Here is a 26,127-nt window from a genome sequence, read left to right on the forward strand (position 1 = left end):
TATAGTATATACCTGTGTGTTATCTCCCCCTGTATATAGTATATACCTGTGTGTTTTCTCCTCCTGTATATAGTATATACCTGTGTGTTATCTCCCCCTGTATATAGTATATACCTGTGTGTTTTCTCCTCCTGTATATAGTATATACCTGTGTGTTATCCCCCCTGTATATAGTATATACCTGTGTTATCTCCCCTGTATATAGTATATACCTGTGTGTTATCTCCCCCTGTATATAGTATATACCTGTGTGTTATCTCCCCCTGTATATAGTATATACCTGTGTGTTATCTCCCCCTGTATATAGTATATACCTGTGTGTTATCTCCTCCTGTATATAGTATATACCTGTGTGTTATCTCCTCCTGTATATAGTATATACATGTGTTATCTCTCCTGTATATAGTATATACCTGTGTGTTATCTCCTCCTGTATATAGTATATACCTGTGTGTTATCTCCCCCTGTATATAGTATATACCTGTGTGTTATCTCTCCTGTATATAGTATATACCTGTGTGTTATCTCTCCCTGTATATAGTATATTCCTGTGTTATCTCTCCTGTATATAGTATATACCTGTGTGTTATCTCCCCCTGTATATAGTATATACCTGTGTGTTATCTCCTCCTGTATATAGTATATACCTGTGTGTTATCTCCCCCTGTATATAGTATATACCTGTGTGTTATCTCTCCTGTATATAGTATATACCTGTGTGTTATCTCCCCCTGTATATAGTATATACCTGTGTGTTATCTCCTCCTGTATATAGTATATACCTGTGTGTTATCTCCTCCTGTATATAGTATATACCTGTGTTATCTCCCCTGTATATAGTATATACCTGTGTGTTATCTCCTCCTGTATATAGTATATACCTGTGTGTTATCTCCCCCTGTATATAGTATATACCTGTGTGTTATCTCCTCCTGTATATAGTATATACCTGTGTGTTATCTCCTCCTGTATATAGTATATACCTGTGTTATCTCTCCTGTATATAGTATATACCTGTGTGTTATCTCCTCCTGTATATAGTATATACCTGTGTGTTATCTCCTCCTGTATATAGTATATACCTGTGTGTTATCTCCTCCTGTATATAGTATATACCTGTGTGTTATCTCCTCCTGTATATAGTATATACCTGTGTGTTATCTCCCCTGTATATAGTATATACCTGTGTGTTATCTCCCCTGTATATAGTATATACCTGTGTGTTATCTCTCCTGTATATAGTATATACCTGTGTATTATCTCCCCCTGTATATAGTATATACCTGTGTGTTATCTCCCCCTGTGTATAGTATATACCTGTGTGTTATCTCTCCTGTATATAGTATATACCTGTGTGTTATCTCTCCTGTATATAGTATATACCTGTGTGTTATCTCCCCTGTATATAGTATATACCTGTGTGTTATCTCTCCTGTATATAGTATATACCTGTGTGTTATCTCCCCCTGTATATAGTATTATATTGTCAACGGTGGAGGCGCAGAGTCCCCGCAGCACAGAGTATTTCAGCGCGGCGGCTCCGCCCCCTGACTGTCGGTTCTGCGCATCTCTCGGAGGCCGCGGTGTGAGAAGGAGACACCGGAGCGGTGAGTGCGGGCTGTGTCGGGGGGCGGTGAGTGCGGGCTGTGTCGGGGGGCGGTGAGTGCGGGCTGTGGTCGGTGTCGGGGGGCGGTGAGTGCGGGCTGTGGTCGGTGTCGGGGGGCGGTGAGTGCGGGCTGTGTCGGGGGGCGGTGAGTGCGGGCTGTGGTCGGTGTCGGGGGGCGGTGAGTGCGGGCTGTGTCGGGGGGCGGTGAGTGCGGGCTGTGGTCGGTGTCGGGGGGCGGTGAGTGCGGGCTGTGGTCGGTGTCGGGGGGCGGTGAGTGCGGGCTGTGTCGGGGGGCGGTGAGTGCGGGCTGTGGTCGGTGTCGGGGGGCGGTGAGTGCGGGCTGTGGCCGGTGTCGGGGGGCGGTGAGTGCGGGCTGTGTCGGGGGGCGGTGAGTGCGGGCTGTGTCGGGGGGCGGTGAGTGCGGGCTGTGGTCGGTGTCGGGGGGCGGTGAGTGCGGGCTGTGTCGGGGGGCGGTGAGTGCGGGCTGTGTCGGGGGGCGGTGAGTGCGGGCTGTGTCGGGGGGCGGTGAGTGCGGGCTGTGGTCGGTGTCGGGGGGCGGTGAGTGCGGGCTGTGTCGGGGGGCGGTGAGTGCGGGCTGTGTCGGGGGGCGGTGAGTGCGGGCTGTGGTCGGTGTCGGGGGGCGGTGAGTGCGGGCTGTGGTCGGTGTCGGGGGGCGGTGAGTGCGGGCTGTGGTCGGTGTCGGGGGGCGGTGAGTGCGGGCTGTGTCGGGGGGCGGTGAGTGCGGGCTGTGGTCGGTGTCGGGGGGCGGTGAGTGCGGGCTGTGTCGGGGGGCGGTGAGTGCGGGCTATGGTCGGTGTCGGGGGGCGGTGAGTGCGGGCTGTGGTCGGTGTCGGGGGGCGGTGAGTGCGGGCTGTGGCCGGTGTCGGGGGGCGGTGAGTGCGGGCTGTGGTCGGTGTCGGGGGGCGGTGAGTGCGGGCTGTGCCCGGTCCTCGGGGCCGTTATTTCTCCGGTTCTGGTCTCGGCTGTGATTATTCAGGAGCCGGTGTCTGCTGATGGAGAGACTAGTGACGTCACAGCAACCGGGATACAGGGAGGAAACCAGTGGTAGTGGTCCGGGGGCTGATGTGGGGGTATTTGGGGTAGTGGTCCGGGGGCTGATGTGGGGGTATTTGGGGTAGTGGTCCGGGGGCTGATGGGATATTGGGGGTAGTGGTCCTGTGGCTGATGGGATATTGGGGGTAGTGGTCCTGTGGCTGATGGGATATTGGGGGTAGTGGTCCGGGGGCTGATGTGGGGATATTGGGGGTAGTGGTCCTGTGGCTGATGTGGGGATATTGGGGGTAGTGGTCCTGTGGCTGATGGGATATTGGGGGTAGTGGTCCTGTGGCTGATGTGGGGGTATTTGGGGTAGTGGTCCTGTGGCTGATGGGATATTGGGGGTAGTGGTCCTGTGGCTGATGGGATATTGGGGGTAGTGGTCCTGTGGCTGATGGGATATTGGGGGTAGTGGTCCTGTGGCTGATGGGATATTGGGGGTAGTGGTCCGGGGGCTGATGTGGGGATATTGGGGGTAGTGGTCCGGGGGCTGATGGGATATTGGGGGGAGTGGTCCTGGGGCTGATGTGGGGATATTTGGGGTAGTGGTCCGGTGGTTGATGTGGGGATATTGGGGGGGAGTGGTCCGGGGGCTGATGTGGGGATATTGGGGGGAGTGGTCCAGGGGCTGATGTGGGGATATTGGGGGGAGTGGTCCGGTGGTTGATGTGGGGATATTTGGGGTAGTGGTCCGGTGGTTGATGTGGGGATATTTGGGGTAGTGGTCCGGTGGTTGATGTGGGGATATTGGGGGGGAGTGGTCCGGGGGCTGATGTGGGGATATTGGGGGTAGTGGTCCGGGGGCTGATGTGGGGATATTGGGGGGAGTGGTCCGGGGGCTGATGTGGGGATATTGGGGGGAGTGGTCCGGGGGCTGATGTGGGGATATTGGGGGGAGTGGTCCGGGGGCTGATGTGGGGATATTGGGGGGAGTGGTCCGGGGGCTGATGTGGGGATATTGGGGGAGTGGTCCGGGGGCTGATGTGGGGATATTTGGGGGAGTGGTCCGGGGGCTGATGTGGGGATATTTGGGGCAGTGGTCCGGTGGCTGATGTGGGGATATTTGGGGTAGTGGTCCGGTGGCTGATGTGGGGATATTTGGGGTAGTGGTCCGGGGGCTGATGTGGAGATATTGGGGGTAGTGGTCCCGTGGCTGATGTGGGGATATTGGGGGTAGTGGTCCCGTGGCTGATGTGGGGATATTGGGGGTAGTGGTCCCGTGGCTGATGTGGGGATATTGGGGGTAGTGGTCCGGTGGCTGATGTGGGGATATTGGGGGTAGTGGTCCTGGGGCTGATGTGGGGCCGATTTGGGGGTAGTGGTCCTGGGGCTGAAGTGGAGATATTGGGGGTAGTGGTCCTGGGGCTGAAGTGGAGACATTGGGGGTAGTGGTCTTGTGGCTGATGAGGGGATATTGGGGGTAGTGGTCCTGTGGCTGATGTGGGGACATTGGGGGTAGTGGTCCGGGGGCTGATGTGGGGTATTGGGGGTAGTGGTCTTGTGGCTGCTGTGGGATATTTGGGGTAGTGGTCCGGGGGCTGATGTGGGATATTTGGGGTAGTGGTCCGGGGGCTGATGTGGGATATTTGGGGTAGTGGTCCGGGGGCTGATGTGGGATATTAGGGGTAGTGGTCCGGGGGCTGATGTGGGATATTTAGGGGTAGTGGTCCGGTGCCTCTGGCTGGCTGGGTGCTGGGGGATGTGCCGGTGAGGAGGAGTCCTGGCTCTGGATGTGGGGGGTGGAGTACTGATGCTGCGGCTGCCGGAGATGTTTTCCTCCCTGCTCTCCCTGTGGCACGGGGAGGAGAGAGGTGAGTGTGCGGCGCCTGTGGTGGTCCGGGATGGGCTGTGTAGAGAGCGGTGGTCCCTGCAGATGCTGTTGATGATGCTGATGACGCCGGCACCGGCTCCACTCACTTATCTGACACTTCTGGTGATGACATGGAGCTGAGTCAGCAGCCTGCGCCCCCCGGTCACTGCTCTCACACCACCGCGATAACGCTGAATGGCCAACACCTCCTTCCTGGCTCGGCCCCGGCGGGGGGGGGGATAGCCCCCATTCCTTGCTGGGGGGGGGGGGGGGGTGAGCACCCCCATTCCTGGCTCGGCCCGGGTGGGGTGGGGGGGGGGGGGAGTCCTCCGTTCATGCACAGTGGGCCGTGGTGGTTATTTCGCCGGCGCTGCCTGCAGGAGCTGGGACAGAAGTGTCACCAGATCTGATGATTTTCAGGTTCGCTGCTGCTGCCAGAATTCGGCCTTTCTGGAATGAGTGAACTCCGGTTTCCTGAAGAGAAGCCTCTACTGAGAGGACAGGACACCGAGATGGTGAGTGTCGCCCACCGCTGCTGCTGCACCGGTTCTCACCTGCACCCATATCACACGCCGAGCGCTCAGGGGGCCGCCGCCCCAAATGCTACAAAGGACCCCGACCTCAGTGTCCCCACCAGATGCCTTCACAGACCAAACTACACCAGATCACATATCTCCCACCGCCCCGGCCTCGTCCCCTCCGCCCCCCCGGCCTAGCTGCTCCCGGCCTCGCCCCCCCCCCGGCCTAGCTGCTCCCGGCCTCGCCCCCCCCCGGCCTAGCTGCTCCCGGCCTCGCCCCCCCCCGGCCTAGCTGCTCCCGGCCTCGCCCCCCCCCGGCCTAGCTGCTCCCGGCCTCGCCCCCCCCCGGCCTAGCTGCTCCCGGCCTCGCCCCCCCCCGGCCTAGCTGCTCCCGGCCTCGCCCCCCCCCGGCCTAGCTGCTCCCGGCCTCGCCCCCCCGGCCTAGCTGCTCCCGGCCTCGCCCCCCCCCCGGCCTAGCTGCTCCCGGCCTCGCCCCCCCCCCGGCCTAGCTGCTCCCGGCCTCGCCCCCCCCCCCGGCCTAGCTGCTCCCGGCCTCGCCCCCCCCCGGCCTAGCTGCTCCCGGCCTCGCCCCCCCCCACGGCCTAGCTGCTCCCGGCCTCGCCCCCCCCCGGCCTAGCTGCTCCCGGCCTCGCCCCCCCCCGCTTAGCTGCTCCCGGCCTCGCCTCCCCCCCCCCCCCCGCCTAGCTGCTCCCGGCCTCGCCCCCCCCGGCCTAGCTGCTCCCGGCCTCGCCCCTCCGCCGCCCTGGCCTGCTCCCTCCGCCGCCCCGGCCTAGCTGCTCCGGCCTCGCTCCTCCGCCGCCCGGGCCTAGCTGCTCCGGCCTCGCCCGGGCCTAGCTGCTCCGGCCTCGCCCGGGCCTAGCTGCTCCGGCCTCGCCCGGGCCTAGCTGCTCCGGCCTCGCCCGGGCCTAGCTGCTCCGGCCTCGCCCGGGCCTAGCTGCTCCGGCCTCGCCCGGGCCTAGCTGCTCCGGCCTCGCCCGGGCCTAGCTGCTCCGGCCTCGCCCGGGCCTAGCTGCTCCGGCCTCGCCCCGGCCTAGCTGCTCCGGCCTCGCCCCGGCCTAGCTGCCCCGGCCTCGCCCCTCCGCCGCCTCGCCTGCTCCCTTTTTTCTGTCCAGATATTGCACATTTCCTTTGGTTTTCTGTGATCTCGGTTGTTTCTCTTCTGACTGCAGGAATCCGCGGACTCCTTTCTCTCTGCAGCCGACGCTGACTGGAAGGTAAATCCGTCTCTCCTCATCGATCCCCTCAGGGGTCTCCGCTGTTCAGCTGTGAACCTGTATGATGCCGGGGGGGGCTCCGGTACGGGGGGACCGTATGATGCCGGGGGGGGCTCCGTTACGGGGGGACCGTTTGTGCTGGGGGGGGGGGGGGGGGGGCGCTCCGGTACGGGGGGACCGTATGATGCCGGAGGGGGCTCCGGTGCGGGGGGATCGTATGATGCCGAGGGGTGGCCCCGCGACGGGGGGGACCATATGATGCCGGGGGGGGGGGGGGGGGGAGCTGCGTGACTGAGGGACCGTATGATGCCGGGGGGGGGGGGGGGAGCTGCGTGACTGAGGGGACCGTATGATGCCGGGGGAGCTGCGTGACGGAGGGGACCGTATGATGCCGGGGGGGGGGGGAAGCTGCGTGACGGAGGGACCGTATGATGCCGGGGGGGGGGGGGAAAGCTGCGTGACGGAGGGGACCGTATGATGCCGGGGGGGGGGGGTGGAGCTGCGTGACGGAGGGGACCGTATGATGCCGGTGGGGGGGGGGGAGCTGCGTGACGGAGGGGGACCGTATGATGCCGGGGGGGGGGGGAGCTGCGTGACGGAGGGGGACCGTATGATGCCGGGGGGGGGTGGGGGGAGCTGCGTGACGGAGGGGACCGTATGATGCCGGGGGGGGGGGGGGGGGGGGGCTGCGTGACGGAGGGGACCGTATGATGCCGGGGCTCTTATCAGTACAGAATGACTCTTAAAACAAAGTACAGGCGCAGCCAAACATTGAAATACCTTCCCACCTGCTTGGTTTCCCTCAATCCCCGCCTCTTCCCTCTGATTCACAGCTCTGTCTTCATACAGTTCACACCTACTTGCCACTTTGTGTTGGTATTGCATAAAATTAATTTAATTTGTGGATGTCTGGTTGTAGGGGCGTTGTTGGGTGGGGGGGGGGTATATGCAGACAACAGGGGTGTAGGGGCGTTGGGGGGGTGTATGCAGACGGGGGGGTGTATGCAGACGACGGGGGTGTAGGGGCATTGTTGGGGGGGATGTATGCAGACGACGGGGGGTGTAGGGGCGTTGGTGGGGGGTGTATGCAGACGACGGGGGTGTAGGGGCATTGTTGGGGGGTGTATGCAGACGACGGGGGTGTAGGGGCGGTGGTGGGGGGGTGTATGCAGACGAGCGGGGGGTGTAGGGGCGTTGGTGGGGGGTGTATGCAGATGACCGGGGTGGGTGGAGGGGCAGTGTCGGGGGTAAATGCAGGCGATGGGTGTTAGGGCTATTCCTTTTTTTAGTCAAGGGACACGAGCCATTGTTTCATGTCCGATTCTCCGGTGCCGCTTTTCTATGCTAACTTGTGGAATACCTGCTGATTACGGATTGCGTCAGCCCCTGCGGGTGCGCTGGGCCTGCGTCAGCCCCCTGCGGGTGCGCTGGGCCTGCGTCAGCCCCCTGCGGCCTGAATGCCCCACGTCGTGGAGGTACTAATCCCAGTGAGCCAGCGGAAGGGTGAGACTCTCTACTTGCATCATCTTGCATGCTTGCTGGGAAGTTCTATATATTGTTGACTGTTCAGTAATACTTTATTGGATGACCGAGTGCGGTGCCCTCACCCTGTGTTGTCTGAGTAGTATTATGCCCACAGGGAAGGAGAGCGGGTGTTCAGTGGTATGAGCCCTGGTCCATGCTGTCTTTCTAAATACAGCCGGGCCAGCGGATGAGAGCATCCACTGATCCTCGGGTCTCCACACTTGGTGTCAGCGGTGGGATACTACTCAGCCCGGCGGATTCGGGGGAGCTGCAGGAGACTGGTGTTCGTAGACACCGTCCAGGGCTCCACAACCAGGGAGGCATATAGACAGACGCAGCAGACCATAGATGACGCATACACAGCAGGTTTCGGATGCTACCATGTCCAGCCCCACCAGCTCGGACTTGGGAAGATGACCGGAGGGGATGTATAACCGCAACCAGAAACTGCAACTACAGTTGCTGTGCCAGCTTCGACAGATTGAATACCGGGCCACCGACACTCGGTCAGATTTGATCCAGGAATTTATCTGTTGGGATGCCAGAACATGGAGGATGACGAAAACCCGCCGAGGTTGACCCAGAGAAATTAAACGGTTTGTCAGAGCAAGGACCCGGTGGCAGTCTGGAATCAACAACCCAGTTCCAAGCAGCTCGAATCCAGCAGTTGTTGGTCGCATAAGGTCCTGGAGCCTTAATCGGGGAGAGGACATGTGTTATGGAATCAGTTTTGGGAATACCAGTATTCCTACCCCTATGATGGTCCACAACCAAGGATTTCTCCTTTACAGAGATGTGCCAGTATTTAATGAGTCCATCACCGAGGTTGATGAACACTTGCAAAGTTTTGAGACTCTGATGCACCAGATGCCCACAGCTGATTGGGCTAAATACCTGTGGACCAGTTTGACTGCCTGGGCCCAGGATGCTGTCCTGTCGCTTGGGCCTCTAGACTGCCTGAACTGACTATTAAGGACACCCTGCTGGCCCTTTTTACCATCACCCCTGAGAGATATTGCACCAAGGTCTGGACTTTGTCTTGCCAGGGGGCCTCCTATGTAGAATTTGGCAGTCAACTCTGACGCTGCAACCGCTGGCTCGATGGTCACTCTGCTGCTGCCCTCCGGGACATGATTGTGCTCTAGCAACTTATGGAGAAGATGGCCACAGAAATACTTGAGTGGGTAGCTGACCAGAAGCCCGACATCCCAGACCAAGTAGGCCTGATTGGCTGTAAACTAGTCGGCCAATCGAGCCTGCCGGAGACTCAATATGCCCACTGATTCCAAGAGACCTGTCAACCAGTGCCTCTAGCGGCCACCAGCCATTCGAGCAGGACTATCCTGCTACCCAGCAAAAACCCCACCAGGACAAAGGTTTACTAACCGGGCCAGGATTTGTGCAGCCCACAGCACTGGTATACGTGTGGGCGCCTTGGACACATGGCCAAAGATTGTCTCCAGGGCCGGAGACCTGTGTCTGGAGGACTTCGGAACACTGGTTCTTCCATCACCCTAGTCAGCCCAGATATTGTCCCCCCCAGATCACCATTTACCAGGCTGCCAAGTGACCATCTTCCTGGCTGGGGTCAGCACTCGGACATCCCTCTGGCACGTGTGCAGTTGGACTGGGAGACCGACCAGGGAGAGGTCGAACTGGGGCTCATGGACTCCTCCCCACACCTATTATTTTGGGGAATGACCTAAGACAATGGCTGTCCAACCAATTTGTCACAATCCTCACTCTCAACAAAGCCAAGCAACACCCTGATGTGGATCCTTCTACCACCCCATCAGAGGATCACCCACATTCCAAGCCTCTATCCTCCTCCTCTGAGCCGGTGACAGTGAGTACCCCGATCAGACTGTGGCCATTGACTGGGAAGAGATAGATCGTAAGTGTTACGTTCTGCTACCAGAGCTAAGGAAAGAGAGATCTGTCCCTACGATAGAACTCAGCTTAATCCCTACGATGTAACAGGGGACCTGATCCTGCGATCAGACCTGCTAAAGTCCTAAGCTAGTCTGTACGGAGACCTATAGATGTGGGGAAGGAATCCCTACAAGTACTAAGGACTGGGAGGAAAAATGGGACACCTCCTAACAGAAATAGTAGCAGACAGACGAACAAACAAATATATAGAACATAGAGGTCCGTAGACCAAGCAAACTAACAGAGTTAGATACAGAGCACAGGCTAGCTAGAAAGTAGTTAAACAATGAAGTCCAGCAAAGCCAGAAGGGCGGAGCAGGATTAAATAGGCCAACAAGGTCATGTGACCAGCAAAGGAAAAACCTAAGAACAAGGTTCTGACAGTACCCCCCCTTCTAAGAGGATCCTCCGGATCCCCTAGGACCAGGCTTATCAGGAAATCTCCTGTGAAACGCTCTGATAAGTCTGGACGCGGAAACATCATCCGACCTCACCCAAGAGTTATCCTCGGGTCCGAAACCTTTCCAGGCCACAAGATACTGCAAACTACCTCTATACCGTCTAGAGTTAAGGATGCGAGAAATTTCATATTCCCCGTCCTCCACCACTGGAGGAACAGAGGCAGAGGCGTCACCATCCGACACAACAGCTTTTTTTAACAGAGAGACATGAAAGACCGGATTTAATTCTCCAGGAGGTAGGAACCTCCACCTAACGCAGATTGGTTGACAACCTGAAGCACCTTAAAGGGCCCTACAAACTTGGGACCCAATTTCTTAGAAGGAATCCTCAACCGCAGATTCCTAGAGGACAACCAAACCATGTCACCAACAGCGAACAAAACCTCCTGTCGTTTCCTATCAAAGTAGTCTTTAGATTTTCTGTTGGCCTCCTGAAGATTACCACGCACATCCGTCCAAACTCTCTCCAAATCACCGGAAAAATTCTCCTCCTCAGGCACGGCAGATCCCAACTTGGAGAACGACCCAAACGACGGATGTCTCCCAGAACAACAAAAAAAAGGCGAACAACCAGCAGAAGAAGATGTATGATTGTTCAGAGCAAATTCGGCAAGTGGCAGAAACTCAGACCACCCCTCTTGATTGTCTGCCACAAAACAACGCAAGAACTGCTCAACATCCTGGTTTTTCCTTTCTGTCTGGCCATTAGATTCAGGATGATATCCGGACGAGAACGACAAATGAACTCCCAACCTGTCACAAAAGGCACGCCAAAAACGAGCCACGAACTGAGGACCCCTATCAGAAACAATGTCAGTAGGAACGCCATGAAGTCTGACAATTTCCTTGACAAAGGCCTTAGCGAGAGTTTTAGCGCAGGGCAGTTTGACGAAGGGAACCAAGTGACACATCTTGCTAAAACGGTCCACGACCACCCAGATGACAGTAAAACCCTCAGAGGGGGGAAGGTCAGTTATAAAGTCCATAGCCAAATGTGTCCAAGGAGCACTGGGAACCTCCAAAGGACAAAGCAACCCCGCAGCAGGAGTATGTGAGGACTTAGATCTAGCACATACAGTACATTGACGCACCCACTTAATGACTTCCTTCTGCCATCCAGGCCACCAAAAACTGCGACCCACCAGTCTCTTGGTCTCAGAGATTCCGGGATGACCTGCCAACCGAGATTCGTGACACTCAACAAACAAATCTCTCCTAAAGGTCCCAGGCACAAACAACCTCCCATGAGGAGTGTTAGATGGGGCATTCTCCTGAGCTTTAAGAATCTCATTTTCCAAAACGGAGTCCAAAGCAGCTATCACAACACCTTCTTGTAAAATGTTCTCCTCTTTCTCAGCACCGACTATGGGAGAAAAACTGCGAGACAAGGCATCCGCCTTAACATTCTTAGTACCAGGGATGTAAGTAACGGAGAAATTAAACCGCGAGAAAAACAGTGCCCACCTAGCCTGACGGGCATTCAGGCGCTTGGCAGCATCAAGATATATCAGATTTTTATGATCCGTAAGAACCTGAACGGGAAATTCCGCACCTTCCAAGAAGTGGCGCCAGTGTTCAAATGCGAGTTTAATAGCCAATAATTCCCGATTACCAATATCGTAATTCAATTCAGTCTCCGAAAATTTTTTTGAAAAAAAGGCACAGGGATGTAACCCATCCCCGTTATCCTGAGACAATACTGCGCCAACCCCCACAGAGGAAGCATCAACCTCAACCAAAAACGGCCTAGTAACATCAGGCTGCATAAGGATGGGAGCAGAGGTGAACCTCTCCTTGAGATACACGAAAGCTTCAATGGCCTCAGAAGACCACTGAACCGCATCAGCACCTTTCCTGGTGAGATCAGTCAGAGGTTTGACAATACTAGAAAATTTTTTTATGAATTTTCTATAGTAATTGGCGAAACCCAAAAACCTCTGTATCGACTTCAAACCAATAGGCCTAGGCCATTCCTGCACAGCCTGAACCTTAACCGGATCCATCTCAAAACCTTTGCTGGAGATAATGTAGCCCAAAAAACTAATTCTCTGTACAGCGAACTCACATTTCTCCAGCTTAGCAAAAAGCGAATTGTCCATTAATAACTGTAATACCTCACGTACGCTCCGCCAATGAGACTCCAGATCCGGCGAATAAATCAAAATGTCATCCAAATACACAACCACATTTTTGCCGATCAAAGGTCTAAGGATGTCATTAATCAGATTCTGAAAAAATGCAGGAGCATTAGTAAGACCAAAAGGCATCACCAGATTCTCAAAATGACCCACAGGAGTGTTAAAAGCAGTCTTCCATTCATCACCCTCCTTCATGCGCAACAGATTGTATGCCCCCTTAAGGTCAATTTTAGAGAACCACTTGGCCCCCATTAACTGGTTAAACAGATCAGGAATCAATGGCAGTGGGTAAGGATTGCGTACCGTAATTTTGTTAATCTCACGAAAATCCAGACAAGGACGTAAACCGCCGTCCTTTTTTTTTACAAAAAAAATTCCAACCGCCACAGGAGACTTAGAGGGCCTAATGTGACCGGCGGCCAAGCTTGTCTGTATGTATTCCTCCAAAGCCTTCCTCTCAGGAATAGTAAGGTTAAATAAACGACTTTTAGGAAGAGTCGCTCCAGGGACAAATTCAGTAGAGCAATCATAGTCTCTATGGGGAGGCAAAACCTGCGATTCCTTCTCAGAAAAAACTCTCCAAAAATCCTGAATAGGAACAGGCAATTCTCCCCTATCCAAAACTGCAATACGCCCGTTACAACACTTGTCATAACATTTATGGCTCCAGGATTTAATTTCACTGGTAGACCAATCCAGTACAGGATTGTGAAATTTTAACCAGGGCAATCCCAATATTACTGGAGAAGGCAAGTTATTCAACACTACCAAATCCAAATTCTCATGGTGAACAACATTAATAGTGAGAGTAATATTCTTCAAAGGGGAACCATCCACAGAAACCACAGCAATGGGGGATGATAAAGGTTCGGGTTTTAAATTGAGTCTTTCCAAGAATCCCCCATCAATTACATTCAGAGTAGACCCACAATCCACAAACACCCGAAATTCCATTAATTTTTCCTGAGCAATAGTGGAGGCAGCTAAAAATACACCCTTGGAATTTAAACAGGCAATACGGGCATGACTGCCCTTTTTTTTTTTTTTTTTCTTTCTTCATACGAAGCTCAGTCTTTAATTAAATGACCAGATATTCCGCAATAGAAACACAAGCCTTCAGAAAATCTACGGTCCTTTTCTTGAGAGCGAGGTGCCACCGATCCAATCTCCATCGGTTCACCACTGTTAGTACACACATTCTCATAACCAGAAACTGACATAGCAGAGGATTTGCTCTCATTAACCCTTGCACGCAGTCTCCTATCCACCCGTATAGCTAATTGCATAGCCTGTTGCAAATCTTCAGGTGTAGGATAAGCAATTAGCAGGTCTTTAACCCTTTCACTGAGCCCAGCAAGAAACAGACTCTTCAGAGCAGAATCGTTCCACCCTGTTTGAATAGACCATCGACGGAAATGAGTACAATATTTTTCCACATTACCTGATCCCTGTCTCAAACGTCTTAACTCAGTCTCAGCTGATGCGACACGGTCAGGATCATCATATAATAGTCCCAAAGCAGAAAAAAAAACTATCCACTGATCTGAAGCATGTATCACTAGGTTGCAAAGAAAAGGCCCACTCCTGAGGCTCTTTGCGCAAAAGTGACATTATAAACCCTATGCGCTGGGATTCATCCCCAGAGGACTTGGGTCTCAAACGAAAATACAATAAGCAAGCATTTTTAAATGAAAAAAATTCTCGGTGTTCACCAAAAAATAAATCCGGCAAACGTACCTTAGGCTCCAAGAAATGTGCTCCAGGACAGTTACTCACGTGCTGATGGAGCTCGGCCACCTCCAGAGAGTCCCTGCAGGCGATGAGCCAAATCCTGAACCGACACCATGATGGAACAGAAAAATCTTTCCTTAGAGCATTTGCAGGCTGGACTTACTGTTATGTTCTGCTACCAGAGCTAAGGAAAGAGAGGAGATCTGTCCCTACGATAGAACTCAGCTTAATCCCTACGATGTAACAGGGAACCTGATCCTGCGATCAGACCTGCTAAAGTCCTAAGCTAGTCTGTACGGAGACCTATAGATGTGGGGAAGGAATCCCTACAAGTACTAAGGACTGGGAGGAAAATGGGACACCTCCTAACAGAAATAGTAGCAGACAGACGAACAAACAAAATATATAGAACACTGAGGTCCGTAGACCAAGCAAACTAACAGAGTTAGATACAGAGCACAGGCTAGCTAGAAAGTAGTTATACAATGAAGTCCAGCAAAGCCAGAAGGGCGGAGCAGGATTAAATAGGCCAACAAGGTCATGTGACCAGCAAAGGAAAAAACCTAAGAACAAGGTTCTAACAGTAAGGCGTTTAGGAAAGCCCAACTCACTGATCCCACTCTAGAGCTTGTCTGCAGTATGGCTGCCTGAGCTGGGAAAAGAAATCAGGGGGAGGTGTATAGATGGGAGAAAGGACTCTTTTATATCAGGAAATTCCTGCACCCTGCCCAGAGAAACCCTGGACCGGTGTCCATCAGTTCGTGGTTCCCCAGCAGTACCAACCCCAACTCTTGCGCTTGGCCCATGACGTCCCTGCAGCTGGGCACATGGGGGTCAAAAAGACCCGGGCCCGCCTGCTGTGTTTTTTTTTGTTTTTTTTGACTGAGGGTCACTCAAGAGGTACAGAAATACCGAGCCTCGTGTCCGGTGTGTAAGCGGATGAGGGGAGCACCCTGTTGTGCCCCGCTCCAATCCATGCCCTTGATGGGCAAACCGTTCCAGAGTGTTGCCATAGATTTAGTGGGCTCCTTGGCTGTCCCCAGCTGCTGCTGAAAGAGGTTCATCCTCACCCTGGTCGACTTTGCTACCCGGAGGCCGTTGCCCTGTCATCCATAGATGTGGAGCACGTGGCTCAAGCTCTACTGGGCATCTCTAGTCGAGTAGGGTTTCTGCAGGAGGTATTGACTGACCAGAGGGCATAGTTACAAAGCGAGCTGATTCAGACCCTCTGGGAAAAACATGGAGTCTGCGCCATGCGTACCACACTTAAACGAACTAGTTATGTGAGCGATTCAACGGAACGGCTCAAACAACTCCTTAGCCGGTATGGTGAGTCCAAGGCGGAGGAGACTGGGAGAAAAATCTGGAGCTGCTCCTGTTCACCTACCCGGAGGAACAGCAGGATTCTACCAGGTTCTCTCCCTTCGAATTGCTGTATGGCTAAAAAGTACAAGGGCCTTTTGGAGCTGGTATGAGAGAGTTGGGAGGGCACCTTCCCTGCCTTTTGGAGCTGGTACGAGAGAGTTGGGAGGGCACCTTCCCCGCCTTTTGGAGTTGGTACGAGAGAGTTGGGAGGGCACCTTCCCCGCCTTTTGGAGCTGGTACGAGAGAGTTGGGAGGGCACCTTCCTCACCTTTTGGAGCTGGTACGAGAGAGTTGGGAGGGCACCTTCCCCGCCTTTTGGAGCTGGTACGAGAGAGTTGGGAGGGCACCTTCCCCACAGAAGAGTTTCCCATTCTGGATTATGTCTAAAAGTTTAAGGAAAAGATGAGGTACCTCATGGCCTTAGCCCTCTGGAATTTAGAAGTAGCTCAGGAAAGGCAACAACTGTTAGAACCGCGCTGCCAGACTCCGAGAATTTACCTGTGGACAGAAGGTTCTAGTACTAGTAGCAGTACACAAAAACAAGCTGCAAGCCATGTGGGTGGATCTGTTCACCATCACCAGGAAATGCGGGGAGACTGACTACACCGTAGCCCTGGATCGAGCAGGTGTACGTGAACAATCGTGTCAACAGGCTAAAGGCTTATGAGGAAACGGAGGTCACCAACTTATCAGTTTGTTGTCCCACTTTAGATGACCCAAATATGGACCAGATCCTGGACTTATTGGTGGACTCCAATATGGGAATGGGGGTAACGGATGTCCCATTGGGGGAGCGGCTTGATCCATCACAGAAGCAGCAGTGAACAAACCTGCTCGGAACATATGGACACCTGTTCACAAGTCGGCCTGGTCGAACACCCCTGATCCAGCATCATGTCAACACAGGGACAGCCACTCCAATCAGACTACCCGCCTCCAGTGTTGGCAATAATGTAGACTGAGGTGGATGACATGTTGATTATAGGGGTCCTAGTTCCTTCCCATAGACCATGGGCTGCCAGTGTGGTGTTGGTGCTTGAGAAAGACTAGAGTACTCACTTCTGTGTGGACTATAGGCGGCTCAATGAGGTCACTGTTAGACGCCTATCCCATGCCTCAGGTGGATGAACTACTGGACAGGTTAGGGGGGTCTCTGTTTATATCTAACCTTGATCTGGGCAAGGGATACTGGCGGATCCCACTCTCGAAAGAGGCTCATGAGAAGTCCACGATCATCGCCCCTTTTTGTCCTGTGAGTTCACCAGCATGCCATTTGGGATGAAGAACGCCCCGGTTACCTTTCAGAGGATGGTGGATCAGTTACAAGAGGGGTGTCAGGGGTATGCCCAGGCCTACATGGATGACATCGCTATCTTCAGTGACACCTGGGAAGAGCATCTTCAGCAAGTGTCCCAGGTGCTGCAGAAAGTAGCCAAATCCCAGCTTACCATCCGACACGACAAGTGCCAGATGGGGATGGCCGAGGTACTATACCTGGGACATAGGGTGGGAAGTGGGTGCATTTGTCCAGTATCTGCAAAATTAGAAGCCATTACCCAGTGGCTCCACCCAGTCAACCAAAACACAGGCCCACGCATTCTTAGAGGCCGCAAATTATTAATGAAAGTTTATCCCCAATTACACTACTGTAGCCAAGCCCCTCACTGACCTCACCACCAAAAGATATGCCCGCAATCTCATCTGGACCCCAGAATGCAAGTCCGCATTCCTCCAGTTGAAAACCCAGCTAGCACAAAGCCCAGTCCTGACTGCTCCTGACTTCTGCCGCCGGTTCATTGTCCAAACAGACTCATCGGGTACCAGATTGGGAGCCGTACTCGGCCAACTGGGGGCTGACTGTCCAGAACACCCGATAGCCTATCTCTCCTGAAATCTGTTGAACCGGGAGAAATAGAAAAAGAATGCTTGGCCATAGTCTGGGCTCTGAAAAATTGCAGTCGTACCTCTACGGCAAGGAGTTCAGTCCTAACCGATCACAATCCTTTAAGTTGGTTATACCGGCGTGCCGGGACAACGGACGTTTACTCAGATGGCGTCTGGTCTTACAGTTCTATAATTTTTCTGTCTCACATAAAAAGGGCAAAGATCATGGAAATGCCGACAGACTGTCCAGACAAGTGGAGAAGGATAATCGGAAGCCTATCCCGTCTGGCAGCCCCGTCAACAGTGATCCACACAAGGATCCAGCAGTCTCCGGGTCTAATTAAGAAGGGAGGAGAAATGTGACTACTCAGCGTCAATCTGGTCACTGGTGCGGGGGTGAACTATTCTTAATTTTATGCCAGACGTGATATTACTTACTTCAGAAAGTCAAGGGTCATGAACCATTGTTTCATGTGAGACTGTCCGGTGCTTATTTGTAGAATGCCTAATGATTATGGATTGCAGCCGCCCCCTGCGGTGTACTAGTCTGCATCATTTGGAGGACAATTATGCAGTCTTATTTCACTAGCCAACAATGAGGGAACAGCCATGATTGTTTCCCACCCCCTCCCTTCCCAATCCGGTGGGACACAATACCCTGAAATGGGAGCTGAGGGATATAAAAAGGGCCTGCTCCTGTCACCTTTGTGATTCTATGCGACTTAATCCTACGGACCACGGTTCGAGCTGGTGGATTACAGAACTGCTCCACTGACCATCACTGAGCCCACAAATTTGTTGGGAGAACCCAGGTTGGGACAATCTGGTCACATACCTCGTTGTGCTCGGTCAGTTTCCTAAGCTTGGTGCTACCTTCTCTCTGTGGGTGCATGCCAAAAGTGGGGTGGTGCTGGATGAGGTAATACCCTGGATACCCCGAAGTCGCAGAGGTTCTAATCCCTGCCGAGCCAGCGGAAGGGTAAGACTTTGCCACTTGCACCATCTTGTATCCTTGCTGGGAATGTGCTATACGCTGATAGCTGTTGGTACCACACTCCAGTAAAACTTCATTGGGTCATCCTCACCTTGTGTTGTCTCAGTAGTGCTCTGCCCATGGGGAAGGAGTGCGGGCGTTCAGTGGGAAGAGCCCCGGTTTTTCTAAAGATGGCCATGCCAGTGGACGAGAAAACTCGCTGACCCTTGTGTCTCCACACAGGTGTCGGGGGTGTATGTAGATGGGTGCAGTGTCTGGGGTGTATGTTGACGACGGGTGCAGTGTCGGGGGTGTATGTAGACGACGGGTGCAGCTCCAGGTTTTGGGGTGTATATACAGTACAGACCAAAATTTTGGACACCTTCTTATTTAAAGATTTTTCTGTATTTTCATGACTGAAAATTGTACATTCACACTGAAGGCATCAAACCTATGAATTACCACATGTGGAATTATATACTTACCAAAAAAGTGTGAAACAACTGAAAATATGTCTTATATTCTAGGTTCTTCACAGTAGCCACCTTTTGCTTTCATGACTGCTTTACACACTCTTGGCATTCTCTTGATGAGCTTCAAGAGGTAGTCACCGGAAATGGTCTTCACTTCACAGGTGTGCCCTGTCAGGTTTAATAAGTGGGATTTCTTGCCTTATAAATGGGGTTGGGACCATCAGTTGTGTTGTGCAGAAGTCAGGTGGATACACAGCTGATAGTCCTACTGAATAGACTGTTAGCTGCTTTTTTCTTGCCATAATACAAATTCTAAGTAAAGAAAAATGAGCGACCATCATTACTTTGAGAAATGAAGGTCAGTCAGTCCGAAAAATTGGGCAAACTTTGAAAGTGTCCCCAAGTGCAGTTGCAAAAACCATCAAGCGCTACAAAGAAACTGGCTTACATGAGGACCGCCCCAGGAAAGGAAGACCAAGAGTCACCTCTGCTTCTGAGGATAAGTTTATCCGAGTCACCAGCCTCAGAAATCGCAGGTTAACAGCAGCTCAGATCAGAGACCAGGTCAATGCCACACAGAGATCTAGCAGCAGTCACATCTCTTCAACAACTGTTAAGAGGAGACTTTGTGCAGCAGGCCTTCATGGTAAAATAGCTGCTAGGAAACCACTGCTAAGGACAGGCAACAAGCAGAAGAGACTTGTTTGGGCTAAAGAACACAAGGAATGGACATTAGACCAGTGGAAATCTGTGCTTTGGTCTGATGAGTCCAAATTTGAGATCTTTGGTTCCAACCACCGTGTCTTTGTGCGATGCAGAAAAGGTGAACGGATGGACTCTACATGCCTGGTTCCCACCGTGAAGCATGGAGGAGGAGGTGTGATGGTGTGGGGGGCTTTGCTGGTGACACTGTTGGGGATTTATTCAAAATTGAAGGCATACTGAACCAGCATGGCTACCACAGCATCTTGCAGCAGCATGCTATTCCATCCGGTTTGCGTTCAGTTGGACCATCATTTATTTTTCAACAGGACAATGACCCCAAACACACCTCCAGGCTGTGTAAGGGCTATTTGCCCAAGAAGGAGAGTGATGGGGGGCTACGCCAGATGACCTGGCCTCCACAGTCACCAGACCTGAACCCAATCGAGATGGTTTGGGGTGAGCTGGACCGCAGAGTGAAGGCAAAAGGGCCAACAAGTGCTAAGCATCTCTGGGAACTCCTTCAAGATTGCTGGAAGACCATTTCCGGTGACTACCTCTTGAAGCTCATCAAGAGAATGCAAAGAGTGTGCAAAGCAGTCATCAAAGCAAAAGGTGGCTACTGTGAAGACCCTAGAATATAAGACATATTTTCAGTGGTTTCACACTTTTTTGTTAAGTATATAATTCCACATGTGGTAATTCATAGTTTTGATGCCTTCAGTGTGAATGTACAATTTTCATAGTCGGGAAAATACAGAAAAATGAGAAGGTGTGTCCAAACTTTTAGTCTGTACTGTAGGTGCAGGATTCAGGGTGTATGTAGATGGCGGGTGTAGCTCCAGATTTCGGGGTGTATGTAGATGACTGCTGTAGCTCCAGGTTTCGGGGTGTATGTAGACGGCTGTAGCTCCAGGTTTCGGGGTGTATGTAGATGACGGCTATAGCTCCAGATTTCGGGGTGTATGTAGATGACGCCTGTGGTGGCAGTGTCGGGGTGTATGTAGATGACGGCCGTAGGTCCAGGATTCGGGGTGTGTAGATGATGGGTGTAGGTGCAGGATTCAGGGTGTATGTAGATGGCGGGTGTAGCTCCAGATTTCGGGGTGTATGTAGATGACGCCTGTGGTGGCAGTGTCGGGGTGTATGTAGATGACGGCCGTAGGTGCAGGATTCGGGGTGTGTAGATGACTGGTGTAGCTCCAGGATTCAGGGTGTATGTAGATGACACCTGTGGTGGCAGTGTCGGGGTGTATGTAGATGACGGCTGTAGCTCCAGGATTCGAGGTGTATGTAGATGACGGGTGTAGGTGCAGGATTCAGGGTGTATGTAGATGGCGGGTGTAGCTCCAGATTTCGGGGTGTATGTAGATGATGGCTGTAGCTCCAGGTTTTGGGGTGTATGTAGCTCCAGGTTTTGGGGTGTATGTAGATGATGGGTGTAGCTCCAGGTTTCAGGGTGCATGTAGATGAAGGCTGTAGGTCCAGGATTCGGGGTGTATGTAGATGACGGCTGTGGTGGCAGTGTCAGGGTGTATGTAGATGACTGCTGTAGGTCCAGTATTCGGGGTGTATGTAGATGACGGCTGTGGTGGCAGTGTCGGGGTGTATGTAGATGACTTCTGTATCTCCAGGTTTCAGGGTGTATGTAGATGAAGGCTGTAGGTCCAGGATTCTGGGTGTATGTAGATGGCGGGTGTAGCTCCAGGTTTCGGGGTGTATGTAGATGACGGATGTAGGTCCAGGATTCGGGGTGTATGTAGATGACTGTTGTGGTGGCAGTGTCGGGGTGTATGTAGAGGACTTCTGTATCTCCAGGTTTCAGGGTGTATGTAGATGAAGGCTGTAGGTCCAGGATTCTGGGTGTATGTAGATGACAGCTGTAGCTCCTGGTTTCGGGGGTGTATGCAGATGACTGCTGTAGCTCCTGGTTTCGGGGGTGTATGCAGATGACGGCTGTAGCTCCTGGTTTCGGGGGTGTATGCAGATGACGGCTGTAGCTCCAGGTTTTGGGGGTGTATGTAGATGATGGCTGTAGCTCCAGGTTTTGGGGGTGTATGTAGATGACGGCAGTAGCTCCAGGTTTTGGGGTGTATGTAGATGACGGCTGTAGCTCCAGGTTTCGGGGTGTATGTAGATGACGGCTGTAGCTCCAGGATTCGGGGTGTATGTAGATGACGGCTGTGGTGGCAGTGTCGGGGCGTATGTAGATGACGGCTGTAGCTCCAGGTTTCGGGGTGTATGTAGATGACTGCTGTAGCTCCAGGTTTCGGGGTGTATGTAGATGACGGCTGTAGCTCCAGGTTTCGGGGTGTATGTAGATGACGGCTGTAGCTCCAGGTTTCGGGGTGTATGTAGATGACGGCTGTAGCTCCAGGTTTCGGGGTGTATGTAGATGACGGCTGTAGCTCCAGGTTTCGGGGTGTATGTAGATGACGGCTATAGCTCCAGGTTTCGGGGTGTATGTAGATGACGCCTGTGGTGGCAGTGTCGGGGTGTATGTAGATGACGGCCGTAGGTCCAGGATTCGGGGTGTGTAGATGACTGGTGTAGCTCCAGGATTCAGGGTGTATGTAGATGACACCTGTGGTGGCAGTGTCGGGGTGTATGTAGATGATGGCTGTAGCTCCAGGATTCGAGGTGTATGTAGATGACGGGTGTAGGTGCAGGATTCAGGGTGTATGTAGATGGCGGGTGTAGCTCCAGATTTCGGGGTGTATGTAGATGACGGCTGTAGCTCCAGGTTTTGGGGTGTATGTAGCTCCAGGTTTTGGGGTGTATGTAGATGATGGGTGTAGCTCCAGGTTTCAGGGTGCATGTAGATGAAGGCTGTAGGTCCAGGATTCGGGGTGTATGTAGATGACGGCTATGGTGGCAGTGTCGGGGTGTATGTAGATGACTTCTGTAGCTCCAGGTTTCGGGGTGTATGTAGATGACGGGTGTAGGTCCAGGATTCTGGGTGTATATAGATGACGGCTGTGGTGGCAGTGTCGGGGTGTATGTAGATGACTGTTGTAGGTCAAGGATTCGGGTTGTATGTAGATGACGGCTGTGGTGGCAGTGTCGGGGTGTATGTAGATGATGGGTGTAGGTCCAGGATTCGGGATGTATGTAGATGACAGCTGTGGTGGCAGTGTCGGGGTGTATGTAGATGACGGCTGTAGCTCCAGGTTTCGAGGTGTATGTAGATGACTGCTGTAGCTCCAGGTTTTAGGGTGTATGTAGATGACGGCTGTAGCTCCAGGTTTCGGGGTGTATGTAGATGACTGCTGTAGCTCCAGGTTTTAGGGTGTATGTAGATGACGGCTGTAGCTCCAGGTTTCGGGGTGTATGTAGATGACTGCTGTAGCTCCAGGTTTCGGGGTGTATGTAGATGACGGCTGTAGCTCCAGGTTTCGGGGTGTATGTAGATGACTGCTGTAGCTCCAGGTTTCGGGGTGTATGTAGATGACGGCTATAGCTCCAGGTTTCGGGGTGTATGTAGATGACGCCTGTGGTGGCAGTGTCGGGGTGTATGTAGATGACGGCCGTAGGTCCAGGATTCGGGGTGTGTAGATGACGGGTGTAGGTGCAGGATTCAGGGTGTATGTAGATGACGGGTGTAGCTCCAGATTTCGGGGTGTATGTAGATGACGCCTGTGGTGGCAGTGTCGGGGTGTATGTAGATGACGGCCGTAGGTGCAGGATTCGGGGTGTGTAGATGACTGGTGTAGCTCCAGGATTCAGGGTGTATGTAGATGACACCTGTGGTGGCAGTGTCGGGGTGTATGTAGATGACGGCTGTAGCTCCAGGATTCGAGGTGTATGTAGATGACGGGTGTAGGTGCAGGATTCAGGGTGTATGTAGATGGCGGGTGTAGCTCCAGATTTCGGGGTGTATGTAGATGACGGCTGTAGCTCCAGGTTTTGGGGTGTATGTAGCTCCAGGTTTTGGGGTGTATGTAGATGATGGGTGTAGCTCCAGGTTTCAGGGTGCATGTAGATGAAGGCTGTAGGTCCAGGATTCGGGGTGTATGTAGATGACGGCTGTGGTGGCAGTGTCGGGGTGTATGTAGATGACTTCTGTATCTCCAGGTTTCAGGGTGTATGTAGATGAAGGCTGTAGGTCCAGGATTCTGGGTGTATGTAGATGGCGGGTGTAGCTCCAGGTTTCGGGGTGTATGTAGATGACGGATGTAGGTCCAGGATTCGGGGTGTATGTAGATGACTGTTGTGGTGGCAGTGTCGGGGTGTATGTAGAGGACTTCTGTATCTCCAGGTTTCAGGGTGTATGTAGATGAAGGATGTAGGTCCAGGATTCTGGGTGTATGTAGATGACTGCTGTAGGTCCAGGATTCGGGGTGTATGTAGATGACTGCTGTGGTGGCAGTGTCGGGGTGTATGTAGAGGACTTCTGTATCTCCAGGTTTCAGGGTGTATGTAGATGAAGGCTGTAGGTCCAGGATTCTGGGTGTATGTAGATGGCGGGTGTAGCTCCAGGTTTCGGGGTGTATGTAGATGACGGATGTAGGTCCAGGATTCGGGGTGTATGTAGATGACTGCTGTGGTGGCAGTGTCGGGGTGTATGTAGAGGACTTCTGTATCTCCAGGTTTCAGGGTGTATGTAGATGAAGGCTGTAGGTCCAGGATTCTGGGTGTATGTAGATGACGGCTGTAGCTCCTGGTTTCGGGGGTGTATGCAGATGACGGCTGTAGCTCCTGGTTTCGGGGGTGTATGCAGATGACGGCTGTAGCTCCAGGTTTTGGGGGTGTATGTAGATGATGGCTGTAGCTCCAGGTTTTGGGGGTGTATGTAGATGATGGCTGTAGCTCCAGGTTTCGGGGGTGTATGTAGATGACGGCAGTAGCTCCAGGTTTTGGGGTGTATGTAGATGACTGGTGTAGCTCCAGGTTTCGGGGGTGTATGTAGATGACTGGTGTAGGTCCTGGTTTCGGGGTGTATGTAGATGACGGCTGTAGCTCCAGGTTTCGGGGTGTATGTAGATGACGGCTGTAGCTCCAGGATTCGGGGTGTATGTAGATGACGGCTGTGGTGGCAGTGTCTGGGCGTATGTAGATGACGGCTGTAGCTCCAGGTTTCGGGGTGTATGTAGATGACTGCTGTAGCTCCAGGTTTCGGGGTGTATGTAGATGACGGCTGTAGCTCCAGGTTTCGGGGTGTATGTAGATGACGGCTGTAGCTCCAGGTTTCGGGGTGTATGTAGATGACGGCTGTAGCTCCAGGTTTCGGGGTGTATGTAGATGACGGCTGTAGCTCCAGGTTTCGGGGTGTATGTAGATGACGGCTGTAGCTCCAGGTTTCGGGGTGTATGTAGATGACGGCTATAGCTCCAGGTTTCGGGGTGTATGTAGATGACGCCTGTGGTGGCAGTGTCGGGGTGTATGTAGATGACGGCCGTAGGTCCAGGATTCGGGGTGTGTAGATGACTGGTGTAGCTCCAGGATTCAGGGTGTATGTAGATGACACCTGTGGTGGCAGTGTCGGGGTGTATGTAGATGACAGCTGTAGCTCCAGGATTCGAGGTGTATGTAGATGACGGGTGTAGGTGCAGGATTCAGGGTGTATGTAGATGGCGGGTGTAGCTCCAGATTTCAGGGTGTATGTAGATGACGGCTGTAGCTCCAGGTTTTGGGGTGTATGTAGCTCCAGGTTTTGGGGTGTATGTAGATGATGGGTGTAGCTCCAGGTTTCAGGGTGCATGTAGATGAAGGCTGTAGGTCCAGGATTCGGGGTGTATATAGATGACGGCTATGGTGGCAGTGTCGGGGTGTATGTAGATGACTTCTGTAGCTCCAGGTTTCGGGGTGTATGTAGATGACGGGTGTAGGTCCAGGATTCTGGGTGTATGTAGATGACGGCTGTGGTGGCAGTGTCGGGGTGTATGTAGATGACTGTTGTAGGTCAAGGATTCGGGTTGTATGTAGATGACGGCTGTGGTGGCAGTGTCGGGGTGTATGTAGATGATGGGTGTAGGTCCAGGATTCGGGATGTATGTAGATGACAGCTGTGGTGGCAGTGTCGGGGCGTATGTAGATGACGGCTGTAGCTCCAGGTTTCGGGGTGTATGTAGATGACGGCTGTAGCTCCAGGTTTCGGGGTGTATGTAGATGACTGCTGTAGCTCCAGGTTTCGGGGTGTATGTAGATGACTGGTGTAGGTCCTGGTTTCGGGGTGTATGTAGATGGCTGGTCTAGGTCCTGGTTTCGGGGTGTATGTAGATGACGGCTGTAGCTCCAGGTTTCGGGGTGTATGTAGATGACTGCTGTAGCTCCAGGTTTCGGGGTGTATGTAGATGACTGGTGTAGGTCCTGGTTTCGGGGTGTATGTAGATGACTGGTGTAGGTCCTGGTTTCGGGGTGTATGTAGATGACTGGTGTAGCTCCAGGTTTCGGGGTGTATGTAGATGACGGCTGTAGCTCCAGGTTTCGGGGTGTATGTAGATGACGGCTGTAGCTCCAGGTTTCGGGGTGTATGTAGATGACTGGTGTAGGTCCAGGTTTTGGGGTGTATGTAGATGACGGCTGTAGCTCCAGGTTTCGGGGTGTATGTAGATGACGGCTGTAGGTCCAGGTTTCGGGGTGTATGTAGATGACGGCTGTAGGTCCAGGTTTTGGGGTGTATGTAGATGACGGCTGTGGTGGCAGTTTCGGGGTGTATGTAGATGACGGCTGTAGGTCCTGGTTTCGGGGGTGTATATATGGTATGTGACATGCTGGGC

At 53.0% G+C, this 26,127-nt stretch overlaps 1 protein-coding gene across 6 annotated transcripts in view; it reads left to right on the forward strand.

The window, feature by feature from the left end:
- The first annotated feature begins 1,490 nt into the window (after window positions 1-1,490).
- Window positions 1,491-26,127, forward strand: part of NDRG4 (NDRG family member 4) — a 70,485-nt gene continuing 45,848 nt past the window's right edge. For 3 of the 6 annotated variants that reach the window (XR_012308901.1, XM_073669035.1, XM_073669036.1), the window contains exons 1-3: window positions 4,328-4,473; window positions 4,893-4,987; window positions 6,181-6,225. Coding sequence is in view for 5 of the 6 variants with exons in the window: in XM_073669035.1 (XP_073525136.1) it covers window positions 4,413-4,473; window positions 4,893-4,987; window positions 6,181-6,225 (201 nt within the window). In the remaining variant the exon portion in view is untranslated. Of the gene's footprint in view, window positions 1,608-2,379; window positions 2,401-2,508; window positions 2,533-4,327; window positions 4,474-4,892; window positions 4,988-6,180; window positions 6,226-26,127 lie in introns of those variants that run through there. The other 3 variants (XM_073669037.1, XM_073669039.1, XM_073669038.1) reach the window with 3 other exon arrangements.

Source organism: Phyllobates terribilis, unplaced genomic scaffold (assembly GCF_046119375.1).
Source record: "Phyllobates terribilis strain yellow unplaced genomic scaffold, ASM4611937v1 Scaffold_1739__1_contigs__length_219557, whole genome shotgun sequence".
Lineage (NCBI taxonomy): Eukaryota > Metazoa > Chordata > Amphibia > Anura > Dendrobatidae > Phyllobates > Phyllobates terribilis.